The following is a 15,450-nucleotide window of genomic DNA, read 5'->3' as shown; positions in this document are numbered from 1 at the left end:
AAATAAATAAAATAAGTCATTAATATTATACTTATAAAAATAAAAATAAATTATTAGAGATCCACCACCACTCAATTTAACAATAAATATAACACATAACGAAAAATGCTTGCTGAGATGGTTTCAACTCAACTACAAAATAATACAAGATGATATTTAAATAAGTTGCATGATTTGTTAGAACATACCCTATAAAAATAAAATAAATAAAATTCAATGAAGTGAATATCCATCTATGTTCAATTCATTATATTTCATTAAAAAAAAATATTTTGAGAAAATATATCTAAAAAAGCAAAACATAAAAAGATGTTAAATAACCCAAGCAAATAAAAAAAGATTTTAAAAATATATAACCAAAAAAAAAATTAATTTCTAATAAAATAAAAATCAAAGGATAGAATCTAAAAAAACATATTCACTTTAAAAAAATAACAATAACAAAAAAATAACCTATAACCAAATATCCTTAAGTTAAGTTAATTTTTTAAATTTAAATCCGTGAAAATCTAAAATGAAGCAATCAAGAATCTCAAAATTTAAAAACTAATAGTATAATAATAAAAGGTATTAAAAACTAAAAGCCAAGGACAATGAGATATTTTTACTATGTAAATATAAATAATAAGACGCCATCACCTCTCCTAGCCAGCCAAAGTCTTTTGGTTTATAAGCCTAGATTGATAACTTTATTGTGTATTTTATAAATAAAAATAAAAATTTACTTTTAAATAACATCAAACAAGCAGTGTATTAATTTTAAGGATATTTATAATAATTTACAGTATAATTTTACATGAAAATATTCATCTAGCCCCAAGTCAATATTAAAAGGCGCAAAGACAATGACGCCACAATTTTGTTTTCATGTGAAAAAATAGAAAATTAATTGATTCCACCCGCCGTGCATGGTGTCTCAGGAACAGTGAATTCCTCATCTTTTTAATTTATTTATAATTTATAATTTATAATTAACATGACTCCAGTGAGGTCAGTCTCTCCACTAGACAGAGCTCACCTCGATCACTGCATTTACCATCATCCACTGCCCTCTATCATTTCTCACCCTTGTTTTTTTTGTACGCTCCATCACTAGTAGTCCTGGTTTCCTTTTCTTGTCTCATCTCTCGCTTTCTACTTTCTTTTTCTCTAGCAACCAAACACAACTTAACTTGTTCTGTTGGGTCTTGACAGGTTAGTTTCTAACTACTAGAAAGTCTTTTTGTTTCTTTCTTCTGTTTTTTAGTGGATTCTACTTCCACAACTTATCTTCGCTACTATGCATGTGTTTTTGCCTTTTGTCGCTGTTTGAGGTTATTTTGGGGCTTTTCATTGATGCTAATTTCGCTGCATTCTTGATTCTCTGAATCTTTTTTTTTTTTGGTCTCCCTTTTATTCCTTAGGGCCTTTTAAGCTGTTGAAGTAGACTACAGAAAGGTCTAGTTTTTTAGCAAAAATGTTTGGTTTCTCTAAAAGACGAGCAAAACTTGGCAGGTGGGTTCTTTTTATCTTAGCGCTTTTAATTTGAAATTTGTAGAAAACAATGGATCTGAATTGGGATTTTAAGTTTCGTTATTTTTTTCTTTTCTAAATTTGATGCCATTAATTTGTTGTTACTTTCAGGGTCAAGAAGGTGCAACTCTCTGATTCTACACCAGGGATTAGAAGTCCTATTAGACCCCCAAAGCGAATTATTAGTAGTAATAATGTCAATGTAAGCTGCTTAACGTGTGTTTTCGTGGATTGGGATTAATGGGACTTTGTGCACTGTGGTCAGAAGTTCAAATTTTTTTGTGTAGAGTGAAGGTGCTGCCCTTACAACTAATAATTCTGACGAGCTTGATTACAATTGCTCCTCTTCTGCTCCGCTGGATATCAGTGCCTCTACATCAGGGAATGCTGAGAACTGGATGGTGTTGTCGATTTCTGGGGACAAACCTACTCCTCGTTTCAACGTAATGTTGTTTAATGGTTTTTTCCCCATATATTTGAAATGTTTCATAGTGTGCATTGATAATTTTCTTCATTGTGTGTGTAATGTTGTAAGTTGGAACTTTTTTTTTTCCCTTCTTGTATAGCATGCAGCAACCGTCATTGGGAACAAGATGATAGTGGTTGGTGGAGACTCTGGAAGTGGATTGTTAGATGATGTACAGGTAGAGAGAATGTTTTCTAGCAACGAGAATGCCATTGGTTTTTATTTGTTTTAATTGAGTCCGAGTTTCTTGAATAAATGGGACACATTTTTACATTCAAACAAAATGGTGTCAGCAGGCAATATAGACCATGATTATTCAAATATTTCTTTTGTGAATTTTTTATTTTTCTTTATTATAAGGAAGTTGCAAACTTTAGTGTGGAAGCTGATATGAATCTTTGGTTTCTCTCTTCAGGTGCTGAAATTTGACCAATTCACCTGGACTACAATTTCATCAAAGCTTTACTTGTCACCCAGCAGTTTGCCATTGAAGATCCCTGCATGCAGAGGCCACTGTCTGGTATTGTCATCTAGCACTCTTCAACTGTGGTTGTTGTGCTTTGCATCCTTTCATGTTGAACCAGACTGTTTCTTTATATTACTTGGCATAGGATGATTTTTCCAGTTTAAGATGTTTGATGCCTTAATCGGGGTGCAAATTATTTTCTTGAGTAATGGAAATAATTTTCACACAGAATGTGTGTGTTCACTACAGTTAGGTGTAAACTCATTGGTGTCCAGCAAAGAAAGTTCAAGTGATGGTATGTTCTCCGAGTCTAGAAGATTGATCCATAAGACAATAACTCAAATCCTACTGAGTGGATGAAACAAACAAACATATTTCTCCAAGCTTTCCATTATGATATATTTATTTAAAGTTTTAATATAGAAAATGACAGTTTCATTGAGAGACATTGAAACCAAAGGTTATTATCTCCTCTTCCTTGTGCCTATATTACTTGAGCTTCATGTATCATGTGTTGGCTTTTCTCCTTAATAAAGAACTGCCAGTAGCTGCTTATGCCTTGCTGTAGCATTATGCACAAGTTTTCCATCTTGTGGAGCTTCAAAAACTACTAGTGTCTGAAGTTTCTTTCTGCTTTTGGCCTGCCATAGGTTTCTTGGGGGAAGAAGGCACTTCTTATTGGAGGAAAAACTGATCCTGCTAGTGACCGAATTTCTGGTTGGATCTCTATGTTTACCACACCCATGTTGTCATTACTTGGATCTCTTGCATAGTCTGGAATTACTCTAATGTCTTTATTTTCAGTGTGGGCATTTCACACAGAAACAGAGTGTTGGTCAATCATTGAAGCAAAGGGAGACATTCCGGTACCCTAACACATTTTATATTCATAACCCCCCCCCCCCCCCTTCTTTTTCTGGTAAATTCATTACAAGTCCTAATAGCAAGCGGAACCCTACACAAGCTGGCATGTGCTTCCTAACAAAAAATTATGTTTTCTTTTTGCAGATTGCCCGCCATGGTCATACAGTGGTCCGAGCAAGCTCTGTTTTAATTTTATTTGGGGGTGAAGATGCTAAAAGGAAGAAATTAAATGATCTGCACATGTTTGATCTCAAATCTTTCACTTGGCTTCCTCTGCATTGCACGTGAGTGCTCTCTACACCAATCTATACTATAATGGTATACATTAAGGTTTCAATAGGCATTATTTTGTCTGCACAGAGGAACCGGACCGTCTCCAAGAACCAACCATGTAGCAGCTCTTTATGATGATAAAATTCTACTTATATTTGGAGGAATATCCAAGTCCCGGACTCTGAATGACTTGTATTCACTTGATTTTGAAACGGTTTGTAAATTCATTCTTTGTTCCATCATGTTGATTATTGCAAACTAAGAATATAGATTTCATATTGCATTTTGATATGTAAAATCTTTTTTCTCAGATGGTATGGTCGAGAACAAAGATACGAGGCTTCCATCCATCACCTAGGGCTGGGTGCTGTGGAGTTTTATGCGGAACTAAATGGTACATAGCGGGGGGAGGAACTAGGAAAAAACGTATGCCTCATAGCTAAATAGCAAATGCTCCTGTCATCTGACCTGTTTCTGATAATTTGCAATGTTATATGCTTCTGTCATGTATGTTAGAGTTGCAGGCATAATATCTAATGTTCTTGTGATTGTGAAACTTCGAAGGGAGAAACATGTTTTATTCATCCATACTAGAGTTCTTGGTTGGGTTAATAGATAGGATAAAATAGCTTTTATGCCATGTGTTCTGTATCTCTTGCTCACGGTATTAGAATTTGATGAATCTTACTGCATTGGATTTTGGCGTTTCTTCTGTAAGTTGAATTGGAGTTTAACTCATTAGCATGTTTGCGTTGTTAAATTCTTTCTCAGTGTATCACTTAACAAAAAATGTTGAAGTAGTTTTCATTGGTATTCTTAGTTTTCATTGGTATTCGGCACATGCTGCTGATTCCTGTTTCTTTATTATATCTACAGGGCACTCAGAAACTTTGATTTTTGATATCTTGAAAGTGGAGTGGTCAGTGGCATTTCCATCACCCTCATCTTCTATTACTACCAACAAGGTGAGCCATGTAGATTGTACTTTTGTATAAATGGTATATGTCTGGTTAACAGAGTGGATTCTTGATAAATAAGACCAACCCTTGAACTTTTATTTGTTGGTGAAGAAGCCACATGGATGTGGATTTGATGCTCCTCTGCCAATTGAGGGGGGTGGACTACAGAATCTAACTATAAGAATAACAATTGCTAACCATGCAGAACAATATGTCAAATTTTGTTTTGAACAATCTGTGCTAAAGGTGCTAAATATGCATCTACAATTGCCTTGTCATGTTTGAAAATGTTCCAAGTATGTATTCAGCAGCATAAACCAAATGGATGCTATGTATGCATACATCCCCCATTATTTTTTTGTGAATAAATTCATATCATTTATTCCCTTGAAGCTAGAAAAAGAAAAAGGTAAACATGACCAACAAATGATGCGCGCAAGGAATAATGATGCAGACTCAAAACTCAAGGTTAACTTGTGCTTGTGAAACAATTCCAAACAAACTTAGGTGGGATCTCTGAGTTTATTATCGCATTAATATTTAGTGTATTTTCTGAATTTTATTATCACTTGTAGATGTGTTTTAAAAATTTACTTTCCCCATTAATTCTTTAATGTCGGCAAAAAAAAAAAATCTTCATCCTGAGTCATTACAGAGAGTGCTGTAACCCAAGATTCAGAACCTTATGTTCATATTGCTTCAAAATAGAGGGGACTAAAGACACTCTTTTGGTATGGCTTCAAGTGTTTTAAGTGTCACGTGCGGTGGTGTTTTCAATATCCTTTCAAAATTGTATAGCATGAGGATGTACTTTCTTTGCATATATATATTTCATCATAGGTTCTGTCTAAGTTGTTATTTCTCTCTCAGGGATTTAGCCTGGTACTTGTGCAGCACAAGGAAAAGGATTTCCTTGTTGCGTTTGGTGGAAGCAAAAAGGAGCCATCAAATCAGGTTTGAGACTGGAATGTCATATTTTCTGTGGCATCATTTCTGCTTTTGATGTTGGCTGGAGAATGTAGTCAATTCTGCAAAACTAGTAACTTTTCCTTGTGTTTCATTACAGGTTGAAGTGATGGGCATTGAAAAGAATGAATCATCAATGGGTCGTCATTCTGCTCCTAGTGAAGGCCCTAGACATTTGCTGTTTGAAAAGTGCTCATCATCTACAGTGTTGGCTGATCAACTTGGTACTGGCTCTTCTCAGCGCTCAGTTGATTCAATTACAAGACAAAATTTGGTATCTGCAATTGAACAGCATGGTTCTGGTAGGAAATCTTTGTCACAGTCCTTGCTTGTTGATCCAAATTCTGCTTCTGGAAATGTCTCTCGTCACAAGGACTTTCACCACAAGGAAGAAAACACCACGGCTGCTAAGACAGCAAAGAACTTAGATGGAAATTTTGCATCACTGGTAAGATCATATTTCTCACCAATTAGCTGGTCTTTGCTATATTTTTTTAACCTTGACTATTTATGAATTCAAACAGCTGTGCTAAGGTCAGTTTTGGATGTTCTTTGTTCTTGACGACAATTGAAAAATCAAGAGATTACTGTTAGACAGTGGAAGGGTATAAATATCTTGGTCAAATCACAAGCATTGTGCTTATTGTCTGAGAGAATAAAAATACTGTAAAACTGTTTTCATTTCTATTTTCTGTGATATTGTCCGATAGTAGGATTGCAAGAGATGCTTATATTTTCCATTATCACAAGCATTGTGCTTATTTCAGGCTACTGAACTCCAAAGAAATCATTCTGATGTATCAGTCCAGCCTAGCAATCCAGTTGGTAAAATTCATGCTGAGGAGATGTCTTGCGTATTTGAAATGGAAACTTCTAACTCTCACAAGCAAGGAACTGGAAACCTTTCAATAGATAATGAGGATGTACTATTACCAGAGAGTGATTGTACAACAGGAGGGGCTCATGCAAGTATATATCGATTGTATGAAACAAAAATAGCTGCTCTAACAAGAAAGAACGCAGTACTTGAAGGACAACTGGCAGCTGCATTTATAGGTCGAGAAGCAGCAGAGAAAAATGTATCCTCTGCCATGAAGAGCAGACAGGAAATGGAGAAAAAGTTGGTAGACACAGTGAGGGAGATGGAGTTGTTGAAAGAAAAGCTGGCTTGTGTAGAGCTAGCTCAAGAAGAGGCCAACAGTTTATCAAATATTGTCCATTCAGACAATCTAAGGCTTGAGCATGATGTGGCTTTCCTGAAGGCTGTTTTGGATGATACTCAGAAGGTACTTGTCATGGTCTTGGCAGAGGCCATATCATGATGATTGGTTTTTTTCAGTCATTTTTACTGATTGGCTATTTGTTGCAGGAGTTGCATTCGACTAGGGGAGTCCTTTCTGGGGAAAGGGCAAGAGCATTCCAACTACAGGTACCAATTCTAAACTAAATTCTAGGTTTTGTTTTTTTTTTTGGGGGGTGGGGGGACGATGAAAGATTCTTCCTGATAGATTCTTCCCACTTGTGTGATTCACTATCTTGCTATTTTGAACAGCTCTTCTTTGTCTTTATTGGTTAATAAGTGCATCAACCACCCAACAAATCTAGCAAAACTTTTTAAGGTATTCTCTTAGTTGAGTTTTCCAGTCTAGCACTGATGCTCATGTCTGAGCACTCTAGAGAGAATACACGAGTTCTCCTTTCCGCTTTCCCCTGGGGATAAATTGCCACAGCTGCATAAAAATATTCCAGGTTACCAGCTTCTTTTTTGATTGAATGATAGAGGTCCAGCTATATACCTGGTAATACAAGTGATTCTTCATATTTCAGATATGTTTACCCTTTGAAACATCACTAAATTCCTGGATGACAGACCATTCATTGTTGGCAGAGGAAATGCCAATGGTGTTGTGTAATTTGAATCTACCACCACCTGCGATGGGCCTTTTTAAATGAAACTATTTGTGCTTTAAGATCTTCCTCTTTTAATTTATCTCTCTATACTTGGTGTATCATGCTGCCATGCAGATTGAAGTTTTTCATCTCAAACAAAGATTGCAATCCATGGAAAACCGAACGCCTACACCAAGAAAACCATTCCATGTGCACTGAGGAGAAAGATTGTGTGCAAGGCAGAGGGCATGCCATCTAAGAAGATAACTGCCGCTGAGCTGATCAATGGTCAGTGCATGGGATGGAGAATCATATTGTTGCAATATAACCTTGTAAATATATGAGACTAAGGTTACATCCATACCTGTTCAGTTTTCTGCTATTTCTTGGCCTTAAAAAATTCTGAAGAAATACAAGCTAGTGTCCAGAATATTTGTGTTCAAACTCTTTAGGAGGCGGAGGCGCTTTGGGTCTAGGAAAATAACTTGAACCAATAAAAGATGGTCATTTGAAGAGGTTATGTCTTTGATTTCGCCCCCCTGTAAAATGATCTAGGAAAAGAAATTGTATCTTTTGAAATCAGAACTACAATGCCGGCTTTAGCAGATCAGTGCTGTATCTCTATAGGTAAACCTGGTAAAATGTTCGATTACGCTTCTAATTTACTACACAATTTCTGTTCTTTATAAATCCAAACAAAAAGCCACTACTAAACATTGAGGCACTCTCACCATCTGCGTAGAGAAGTTCCAACACCTTCAGGGCTATTCTCATGCATAAGCTTGTAGCGCCAGGCTCCTGCATCCCCTTTTTCTAAGAGGACTCAGGTTCGAGAGTAGCCCAGAGAGAAAATGTCAACTCCATGCTTATCTCCTCTGAACAATTTGTAGATTGCCATCTACGGATGCTTTTGAACTGCAGCATTAAAAAAGCTGATTAAATAAAAAAAGCTGATTAAATCAAAATTACAGGTCAGTCTTTTTATCAGATACAAAACAAGCATCAAAAGCAACCATAGCATGATAGAAGAAAGTTGCCCAAACAAGCTGACTTGCGGGAGCTACCTTATCATCGGCAGCATTGATGTCTCCAATCATCACACATCCCCGCCAAGGGTTTACATCAGACTCATGATGATTGATTGCATTAGCCTCATGTCTCATTCCTTGACTGCCATTTCAACATAATGCCATTGAAAGATCCATAAATATCCAAAAAACGAAAGAACACAACCCTTCAGTTTCCGTGAATCTAGAAAACAATTGATTAACACAGAAAAAGATAATAGAACACCAAGAAACCAACTGTCATCCGTCGCATTGTAGGGCAACCGACCACACTACCAATCCCAGCACAGTCAATACAATAACATCACTGTCATGCAGAAATAAAGGGTTTCCTTCGTCCTTTCTTTTAATGTTTTCATCCACAAGACCGACACTGCAGACCACGATCAGATGTTACATAGTCAGAGATTAACATGGTAGCTAGAAAACATGAGTCGCCTTACTAAATTGCCAACTACCACATAATTTAGGGTGTGCCGACATGTCCAAAGAACTTCTGGGGGACGATTATAAGGGCGAGCTACCAAAAGTATTTTCTAGCATCAACTTATGTAAATTCTGGACCAGAAAATAAGACGTGTATACATTGAAAATTAAGGGTCGTATGACCCTGGAATCAAAACTTTCCCCGTTCAAGATTACAATTGAAACCATGACATACAAACAACATATTGAACACAATCTCATTCCTACACGCCATCACGCAAAAGCACCATACAAAAGCACCTCAATTTTTCCTGCAGTCCACACTGGTCATGGCATTCTCTCAGCCAACATTCTTGGTGGAAACAATTTCCTGATCTCGTATAAATTTACAAGATCTTCTTTGGCTTTGCTTTTATAAAAGATCAGTCTCTTCCTGGTCTCCATCTGCATCTTCTATCTCATTTTCTTCCTCTTCTTCAGGTGCATCCGGATCCACCCCCTACAGCAAGAACCAATTATTCCCTAAATAGAAATTGTACCCAAAACATCCCAGATCCAGACCCCCAACCCACCCCAAGTCAGTTGTCCAAGTATATTTTTCCTAGTAAAAGACACTAGTTATAGACAGTGCAGAAACCGAAAATTAAAAATGTTGCTGAAATAATAAGTTGCAAACCTTCATCTGTTTTTCCAAGCGCTCTAGCCCTTTTTTTGCAGCTTCATTCTGTGGGTTTATTCTGCAACCACAGTATTAAATTGTGGGCATTAACAGCAAGGCAATGCTATGCTTTCTTGGCAATCAACAATAAAAGCATGCAAACATTCAGGTAAAAAATCTCAGATTCTAGATTAAAGAAATCAGAGCACATATTTAATATTCTACCTTAATGCGGACTGATAATGTGACATAGCCTCTTGCAGCATATTAGTGGCAGCAAATACTTGAGCCAACTTGACATGAAGAGAGTCATCTGCCCAGTCTTTGAGATATCGCTCTAGCAGAGACACAGCATCTCCATTTCGACCCTCAATGACATGAAGCTCAGCCAAAGCTAATGCCGCACCAAGGTAACCAGGTTCCAGCCTCAGTGCTGACTCGTAGAACTTTTTTGCCTGTTTAATTTGACATTATATTGACTTCTTTAACTATAAATTTAGAAATGATCACTCATGAGTTGATGAAATGTGATCCTTTAACCAAAAGAAAAGGAGAGTTAAATTGATCTGTTACGATTTTACTACCTTCTCTCTTCCACCAGAGTTACTAGCATGTACATCCCCTACTAATTTTAGAGCCTTTGCAGACTGAGGCATGGCTTTCATTGCCTCCCTGGCAGCATGCAGGGCCTCTTTAATTTTGGAGAATGCCAAATAAGAATGAACCAAACCTGAAATTGTAATTGATTCAATTAATTGAGGTTTGTTTTCCTTGTTATTGTTCCATCTGGTGGACAGGTGTAACCCAATCATAGGTATGTCATGGAAGTTATGCAGATGAACAATATGAAGTTCTGGTCTTATTTTTTCTCTTGCAGATTGTACGGTTGTACCTTGATATGAGCGGAGATCAGCTCTCAATTCTTGAGCTCCCCTGAAAGCAATTACAGCTGCTTCTGGCCGCTTTAGTGACAATAGCAAAGTACCCTGATATCACAGAAAAGAATGTAATGAAGATTAAGATTTATACTGCAGAGAGATATCAACCCACAACAATATCAGAGAAGACTTTGATCAAAACAATACCCATCCTATCAGGCATAAATTATCGGTATACCTTCATAATGTAACCCAGAATGTGCCTCTCATCAATCCTGGTGCTCTGATTGCAAAGAAGAATCAATCAGTGGATTTGTGAGATTAAGCAGATGGAGAAAAGATTCATATTACTACAAATAAAAAAAGCTAACCTTCTCCGCATAAGACAGTGCTCCTCTCTCATCTTTCTTTTCCCACAGGACAGACAAAGCCACAAAAACTTCTGGCCTTGTGGGATCAATACTCAGCAAATCATGCACCAACTTGTTTAGCTTTGAAAAATCACCCTTTGTCTTTAGAAGCATTGCATACTCATCCATATAAGTTACAATGTATGGATCAATTGATCGAACCTGCAAGTCCATGAACTTAACATGTTTGTGCCATGTGCAAGCAGTGAGCACTACCTCAAAGTGGAAAACATAACTTCTAATACCTTTTCAAAATTCATTAAGGCCTCATCATTCTTCCCAATTATGGCTTGAACCTTAAGACATCGAGTTACGAATTAGTGAAACAGATAAACAATTTTAAAATCTCTAGCCAGCTTGCACGCATTATAGTACAGCATTTCTTACCTTTGCAATTTCAAGTAATACATGTATGTTATGAGGAAAACGTTGCAGGAGTTCTGCAAAGAGATCCAAACCACCTGCCAACATAAGGGAGAGAGAGTGTAAGAGTAAAAACCTTAGTGGATCAATGATCAATCAATAATCACTAAAGCTGACATGGCAAGCAATAGAAGGAAGCAGATCTGTAATTGACAAAATCTAAGAAAGGGAAGTAAATTGTGCACTTACTACCGCTGTTTTTGCAAAGTTTCTTTCCCTTGTTCACATAACAATTTTTGGGTATGTATTTCATTAAGATAATCAATTAATTGACACATCTGATTAACAGCTAAAATTCACCTCTTATTTGCTTATATATTTGCTTTTGCACCAGGTTAAGATACTAGCAATAGGAATCCCCTTCTGCAACTAGTTGTGTCGGCAGGCAGATATGCATAAATAAGCATATAAACATTACTTGCATATGTTTGAAATGTAACTATTTTACCTTTGTAATCATTTGAAGCAATACAACACTGGGCCTCAACATAGCGCTGCATACAAATAGCAGTTTATAATGTTGCAAGCTGGGCATAAACAATACAATAACAAAATGCAAAACTGTTGAAAGGTAAATTATTAATAAGATTGAGTTACAATGTCTTCAAGTAATTTTTGTTTTCCATTTTTTTTCTTTTTTTTTGTAATCTATGCTGTAAGTATGCCACTGGATAAGGGTGGTTGTTTGTTCCTCGAGTAGCCACCCATGCAATATAGACAATGAAGCCATTGTGTTTGGTTTGTGGTGATGGTGAGGAAAAAGCTCAAATGGTATAGAAGTACAGGCTTTTTCAGAAAAGCACCAGAAAAGGCTCATGCAGTGGTAGCTTTTTAGCCACCACAATGCCTGACAAGCTCAGCAGTCATTCCAAGGTGACTTGATTACTGTGCATAAAATTTCTATCCTTGTACACTACATGCTTGATTTTATAAGCAACAGAATGGTATTTGCATGAAACATGGATGAACATTTAGTTCATTTTTTCCTTGAATGATACTTTTGGATGAAGACTAAGATTTAAAGCCATTTCAACAAACTTATAACCAAATGAGCTTTTTAAAAAAAAAATTACTGTGGTAAATGAAGACAAAATGCTGATACTGAATAACCATTGGGCAGTAAGCAGTTGACAATGGACCCAAATCTAATCTGTTTCATCCTATACTTACTTACTTGAACCCAGCGAGTAGAGTCAGTATGATCAAGTGGAGCTCTCCCACTTCTATTTGAAGCCTGTAACCATAAAAGAAGTGCCCCAAAGATATCAACCAATTCAAACTCCATGGTAAAAAGAAAAAAACAACGCAGATTCATTCAAAATCTTATTTTTCCATAAACTCAACAAGGCTGCAGAATATCAAATCATTGACTATGAAAATGAGAATATTACGGGTAGCAGAAACCAACTAAACTGCCACCAGGTCATGGTTCATGCTTTTGAAAAATCAAATCCTAGATGAACCAAATATTATGCTAAATAAATGAGAACTATTTCCTCCACAGCAATTACTTCTCATTCACATATGAGCTGTGTTTGTATTGATAGGAACAACATCGCTGTCTATTTAAGTCAAACTACAATCAATATTTTCACTTAGATAACTTGTTCTATGTATAGTAACCTTGCATAAATATGACAAAATAAAACTTCATAACAGCTCAACAAAACCTTCCTGGACTTCTAAATGAAAAAAAAAAAAAAATATAAAAAATCAGCATTCATGAAGATAAAATGATTTTACAGGGGTAGAAGTGAAACATGATTCCACATATACTTGTGAAAAAGTGAACAATATCCATAACAAACCTGTAAAAAAAGTGAAATGATATCCTTGGCAGCAACTCCCAGTTCCGCCAAAGCTATGATAGCCTCAATGACATAAGGGCAATGCCTGCCAAAAACTCGCCAAAAGAAAAACAAATTCTCTGAAATCTAACATAATGATCTCTCTTATATGAGTAAAGGAAAAAAAAAAAAGAATAGTTAATTTGAATAAAATAGGTGAACAAGAATGTACAACAGTTTGTAAGGTACCAAAAATGTTGGCAATCAAGTGATAGTAATTAAAAGAGGTAAAACATATTTGAACATTGAAGAAGAGGTGTGCTCTCACAGGAGTATACAAAACCACAATAAGTTAATTAAATTATCCTGAGGCAACAAGATATTCTCTTAAAACCATTCAATCGAGTGGAATCACCAGAACAAGCACCATAGATGTTTCAAAACTATCCAGATATGACATGTAGAACTAACAGAAATCATACCACAAAGTTTATGAGCCAAAGATTAGCAAATATATTTGTATGTGTGCATAACTTTCAATTATCTATTTTGTATTCTGTTTATGAAATAGGTGAACATAAATTCACGTAAGCAACCAGCTTGGTGGATGCAAGCTATCTTAGCTAGTAAACTTCCTTGGTGCCGGACCCAGTACCACAAATCAAATAGAAATGAAAAATTCAAGCATGGCAAAGGCTAGCCAGCCAATGGAAATAAAAAAAAAACAAAAAAGAAAGAAAGAAAGAAAGAATTGCGATGCAACTTTGTAACAAGTGACACCTTAAGCACTCTTTGTAACAAGTGATAGCAAAGCGAGTATGTCTTGAACTTCTATAAAGCTTTGCCATCAATAAACTCATTTGTAAAGTTCTTGCTTTGCTTGGAATTCCTTCCATCTGCCAAAAAAAAAAACTTAATTAATTAAAAGGGAAAAATTCTAGTAAAAATATAAAGAATAGAATTGTAATAAGGGAAAAACCTCAACAAGTGCGGCTCTAGTTTCATTCAATGCGGAATGGCAAGATGCGATCTTGAACTTCACCTACCATTGAGATAAGTAACACAGTAAAAATCAATATAAACCACACAATTCCTCAAATAATGTGTGTGTAAGAAATAAAATAAAATCAATGTACCTCATTTTCATTAATTGCTGAAATGTTAAAAGAATTCGGAGAAGAAGACCTGTTCGATAATGAACTCCTAGAAGTTGTCGAACTCTGTTTCGGAATTATCTTGCAGTAATGCAATGCTTGCTTATACGTATGCTACAAAAAATCAAAAAAAAAAAAAAACGCAAAACAACTAAATTCCAGATTCTTCTAAGAAATAAACACACGCACGCACGCATATAGAAACACTCACAATCGCTCTGCGAAACTCTCTGTCGCGAAACAATGCATCTCCAAGAAGAATCTAAAAATGAAAAAAAAAACGTCAAATTGGAAAATAAAAAGAAAATGATGTGAGAGAAAAGATAAAGGGCACCTGATTCTCGGCTTTGAGCTGGGGGCTGGTTTCGAGATTAACAGTAGATGATGAAACCAGAAAGCAACCCTGTAAATGAAAATACAAAATTCAACGATTTTTTTTCTCAAATTGTTAAGAAGAAAAAAAAGATAATTACGAGAATTTGAGCGGAATTGTAGAGTTGGTTATCGAGAAGAGCTGTGATTTGATCCTTTGGCACATCCATTCTTGTGCTCAAAATCAGAAACTGAGAGAGAGAGCGCTCCTTTTTCTCTAAGTAATTACAGTTGAGAAGAGAAGAGAGTGAGTGCGGGATTTTGGGGCTCAATTTTTTGAAAACACCAGAAAGGTCTCGCTGAAAGGAAACCACAGCTCGCTCTCTTTCCAAAAGACGCGTCGTTTGCTATTTTTCGGCCGACCCGATGATACCCGGATAAGAGGGAGCCTGATTTTTTTACCTGACCCGACAGGGTCCCAGGTTGGTTTTTGGCATTTGCTTGATCGACATAGTCCCTCTAAATATACGATGTTCTTATATTTTGAAAAAAAAAATCTTTTTATTTTAAATTAATTTGTTATGATTTTAGATTGTTTTAATGTATTGAAATTAAAAATAAATTTTAAAAAATCAAAAATATATATATTTTTTTTAAATAACATTTTAAAAATCAATTTATACCATATTACTAAAATCAAAACTCTAAAAAAATAAATAAAATACTTGCTCGTTTGGAAACACAGCGTAAATTATATTTTTAAAAATTTTAATTTTTTTATTTAAAATACTTTTTTATATTTTTATATTGTTTTAATGTATTAATATCAAAAATAATTTTTTTTTAAAAAAAAAACTTTATTTTAATGCATTTCTAAACAAAAAGTACTTTGAATCGCAATCACAGCCACAATTCCAAACAAGCAATAAAAAATGGAGG

The 15,450-nt window shown here is 35.7% G+C and overlaps 2 protein-coding genes across 5 annotated transcripts; one reads left to right on the top strand and one right to left on the bottom strand.

The window, feature by feature from the left end:
- Positions 1 to 987: 987 nt before the first annotated feature.
- LOC105118994 (acyl-CoA-binding domain-containing protein 4-like) lies at positions 988 to 8,061 on the top strand. Of its 4 annotated transcripts, none has more exons than XM_011017077.1 (17): positions 988 to 1,194; positions 1,415 to 1,494; positions 1,624 to 1,714; positions 1,800 to 1,955; positions 2,079 to 2,156; positions 2,394 to 2,498; positions 3,095 to 3,161; positions 3,249 to 3,310; positions 3,453 to 3,592; positions 3,669 to 3,795; positions 3,893 to 4,007; positions 4,458 to 4,546; positions 5,411 to 5,494; positions 5,607 to 5,954; positions 6,274 to 6,792; positions 6,876 to 6,935; positions 7,532 to 8,061. In XM_011017077.1, the coding sequence occupies exons 2-17, from the start codon at positions 1,457 to 1,459 to the stop codon at positions 7,613 to 7,615; spliced, it is 2,163 nt and encodes a 720-aa protein (XP_011015379.1). In that variant the 5' UTR covers positions 988 to 1,194; positions 1,415 to 1,456; the 3' UTR covers positions 7,616 to 8,061. The 4 variants fall into 4 exon arrangements, with proteins under 4 accessions (XP_011015379.1, XP_011015377.1, XP_011015380.1 ...); XM_011017075.1 differs by having other exon boundaries at positions 1,404 to 1,494; XM_011017078.1 differs by lacking the exon at positions 7,532 to 8,061 and adding an exon at positions 7,059 to 7,272 and having other exon boundaries at positions 1,404 to 1,494.
- Positions 8,062 to 8,879: 818 nt separating this feature from the next.
- Positions 8,880 to 14,910, bottom strand: LOC105118993 (anaphase-promoting complex subunit 7-like). The gene is made up of 18 exons (XM_011017074.1): positions 14,673 to 14,910; positions 14,534 to 14,602; positions 14,411 to 14,461; positions 14,182 to 14,313; positions 14,025 to 14,087; positions 13,826 to 13,941; positions 13,067 to 13,151; positions 12,433 to 12,492; positions 11,707 to 11,752; positions 11,223 to 11,296; positions 11,081 to 11,131; positions 10,797 to 10,997; positions 10,664 to 10,708; positions 10,440 to 10,533; positions 10,132 to 10,277; positions 9,773 to 10,002; positions 9,566 to 9,626; positions 8,880 to 9,388 (listed from the first exon to the last, which is right to left on the bottom strand). The coding sequence occupies exons 1-18, from the start codon at positions 14,739 to 14,741 to the stop codon at positions 9,302 to 9,304; spliced, it is 1,680 nt and encodes a 559-aa protein (XP_011015376.1). The 5' UTR covers positions 14,742 to 14,910; the 3' UTR covers positions 8,880 to 9,301.
- Positions 14,911 to 15,450: the final 540 nt, after the last annotated feature.

This window comes from Populus euphratica, unplaced genomic scaffold (genome assembly GCF_000495115.2).
Source record: "Populus euphratica unplaced genomic scaffold, PopEup_1.0 scaffold2409.1, whole genome shotgun sequence".
Classification (NCBI taxonomy): domain Eukaryota; kingdom Viridiplantae; phylum Streptophyta; class Magnoliopsida; order Malpighiales; family Salicaceae; genus Populus; species Populus euphratica.
The sequence above is the reverse complement of the archived record's forward strand: the minus strand, read 5'-3'. Positions and strand labels throughout refer to the sequence as shown.

What these genes read in the sequence shown, in the direction of transcription:
- LOC105118994 (XM_011017077.1), top strand. Translation starts at nt 1,457, where the DNA reads ATGTTTGGTTTCTCTAAAAGACGAGCAAAACTTGGCAG. An exon ending in AAAAGGAGCCATCAAATCAG is followed by an intron (nt 5,495 to 5,606) that starts GTTTGAGACTGG and finishes GTTTCATTACAG; the next exon opens with GTTGAAGTGATGGGCATTGA. An exon ending in TTTTGGATGATACTCAGAAG is followed by an intron (nt 6,793 to 6,875) that starts GTACTTGTCATG and finishes TATTTGTTGCAG; the next exon opens with GAGTTGCATTCGACTAGGGG.
- LOC105118993 (XM_011017074.1), bottom strand. Translation starts at nt 14,741, where the DNA reads ATGGATGTGCCAAAGGATCAAATCACAGCTCTTCTCGATAACCAACTC. An exon ending in ACTCTACTCGCTGGGTTCAA is followed by an intron (nt 11,753 to 12,432) that starts GTAAGTAAGTAT and finishes ATTTGTATGCAG; the next exon opens with CGCTATGTTGAGGCCCAGTG. An exon ending in CCTTAATGAATTTTGAAAAG is followed by an intron (nt 10,998 to 11,080) that starts GTATTAGAAGTT and finishes ATGGACTTGCAG; the next exon opens with GTTCGATCAATTGATCCATA.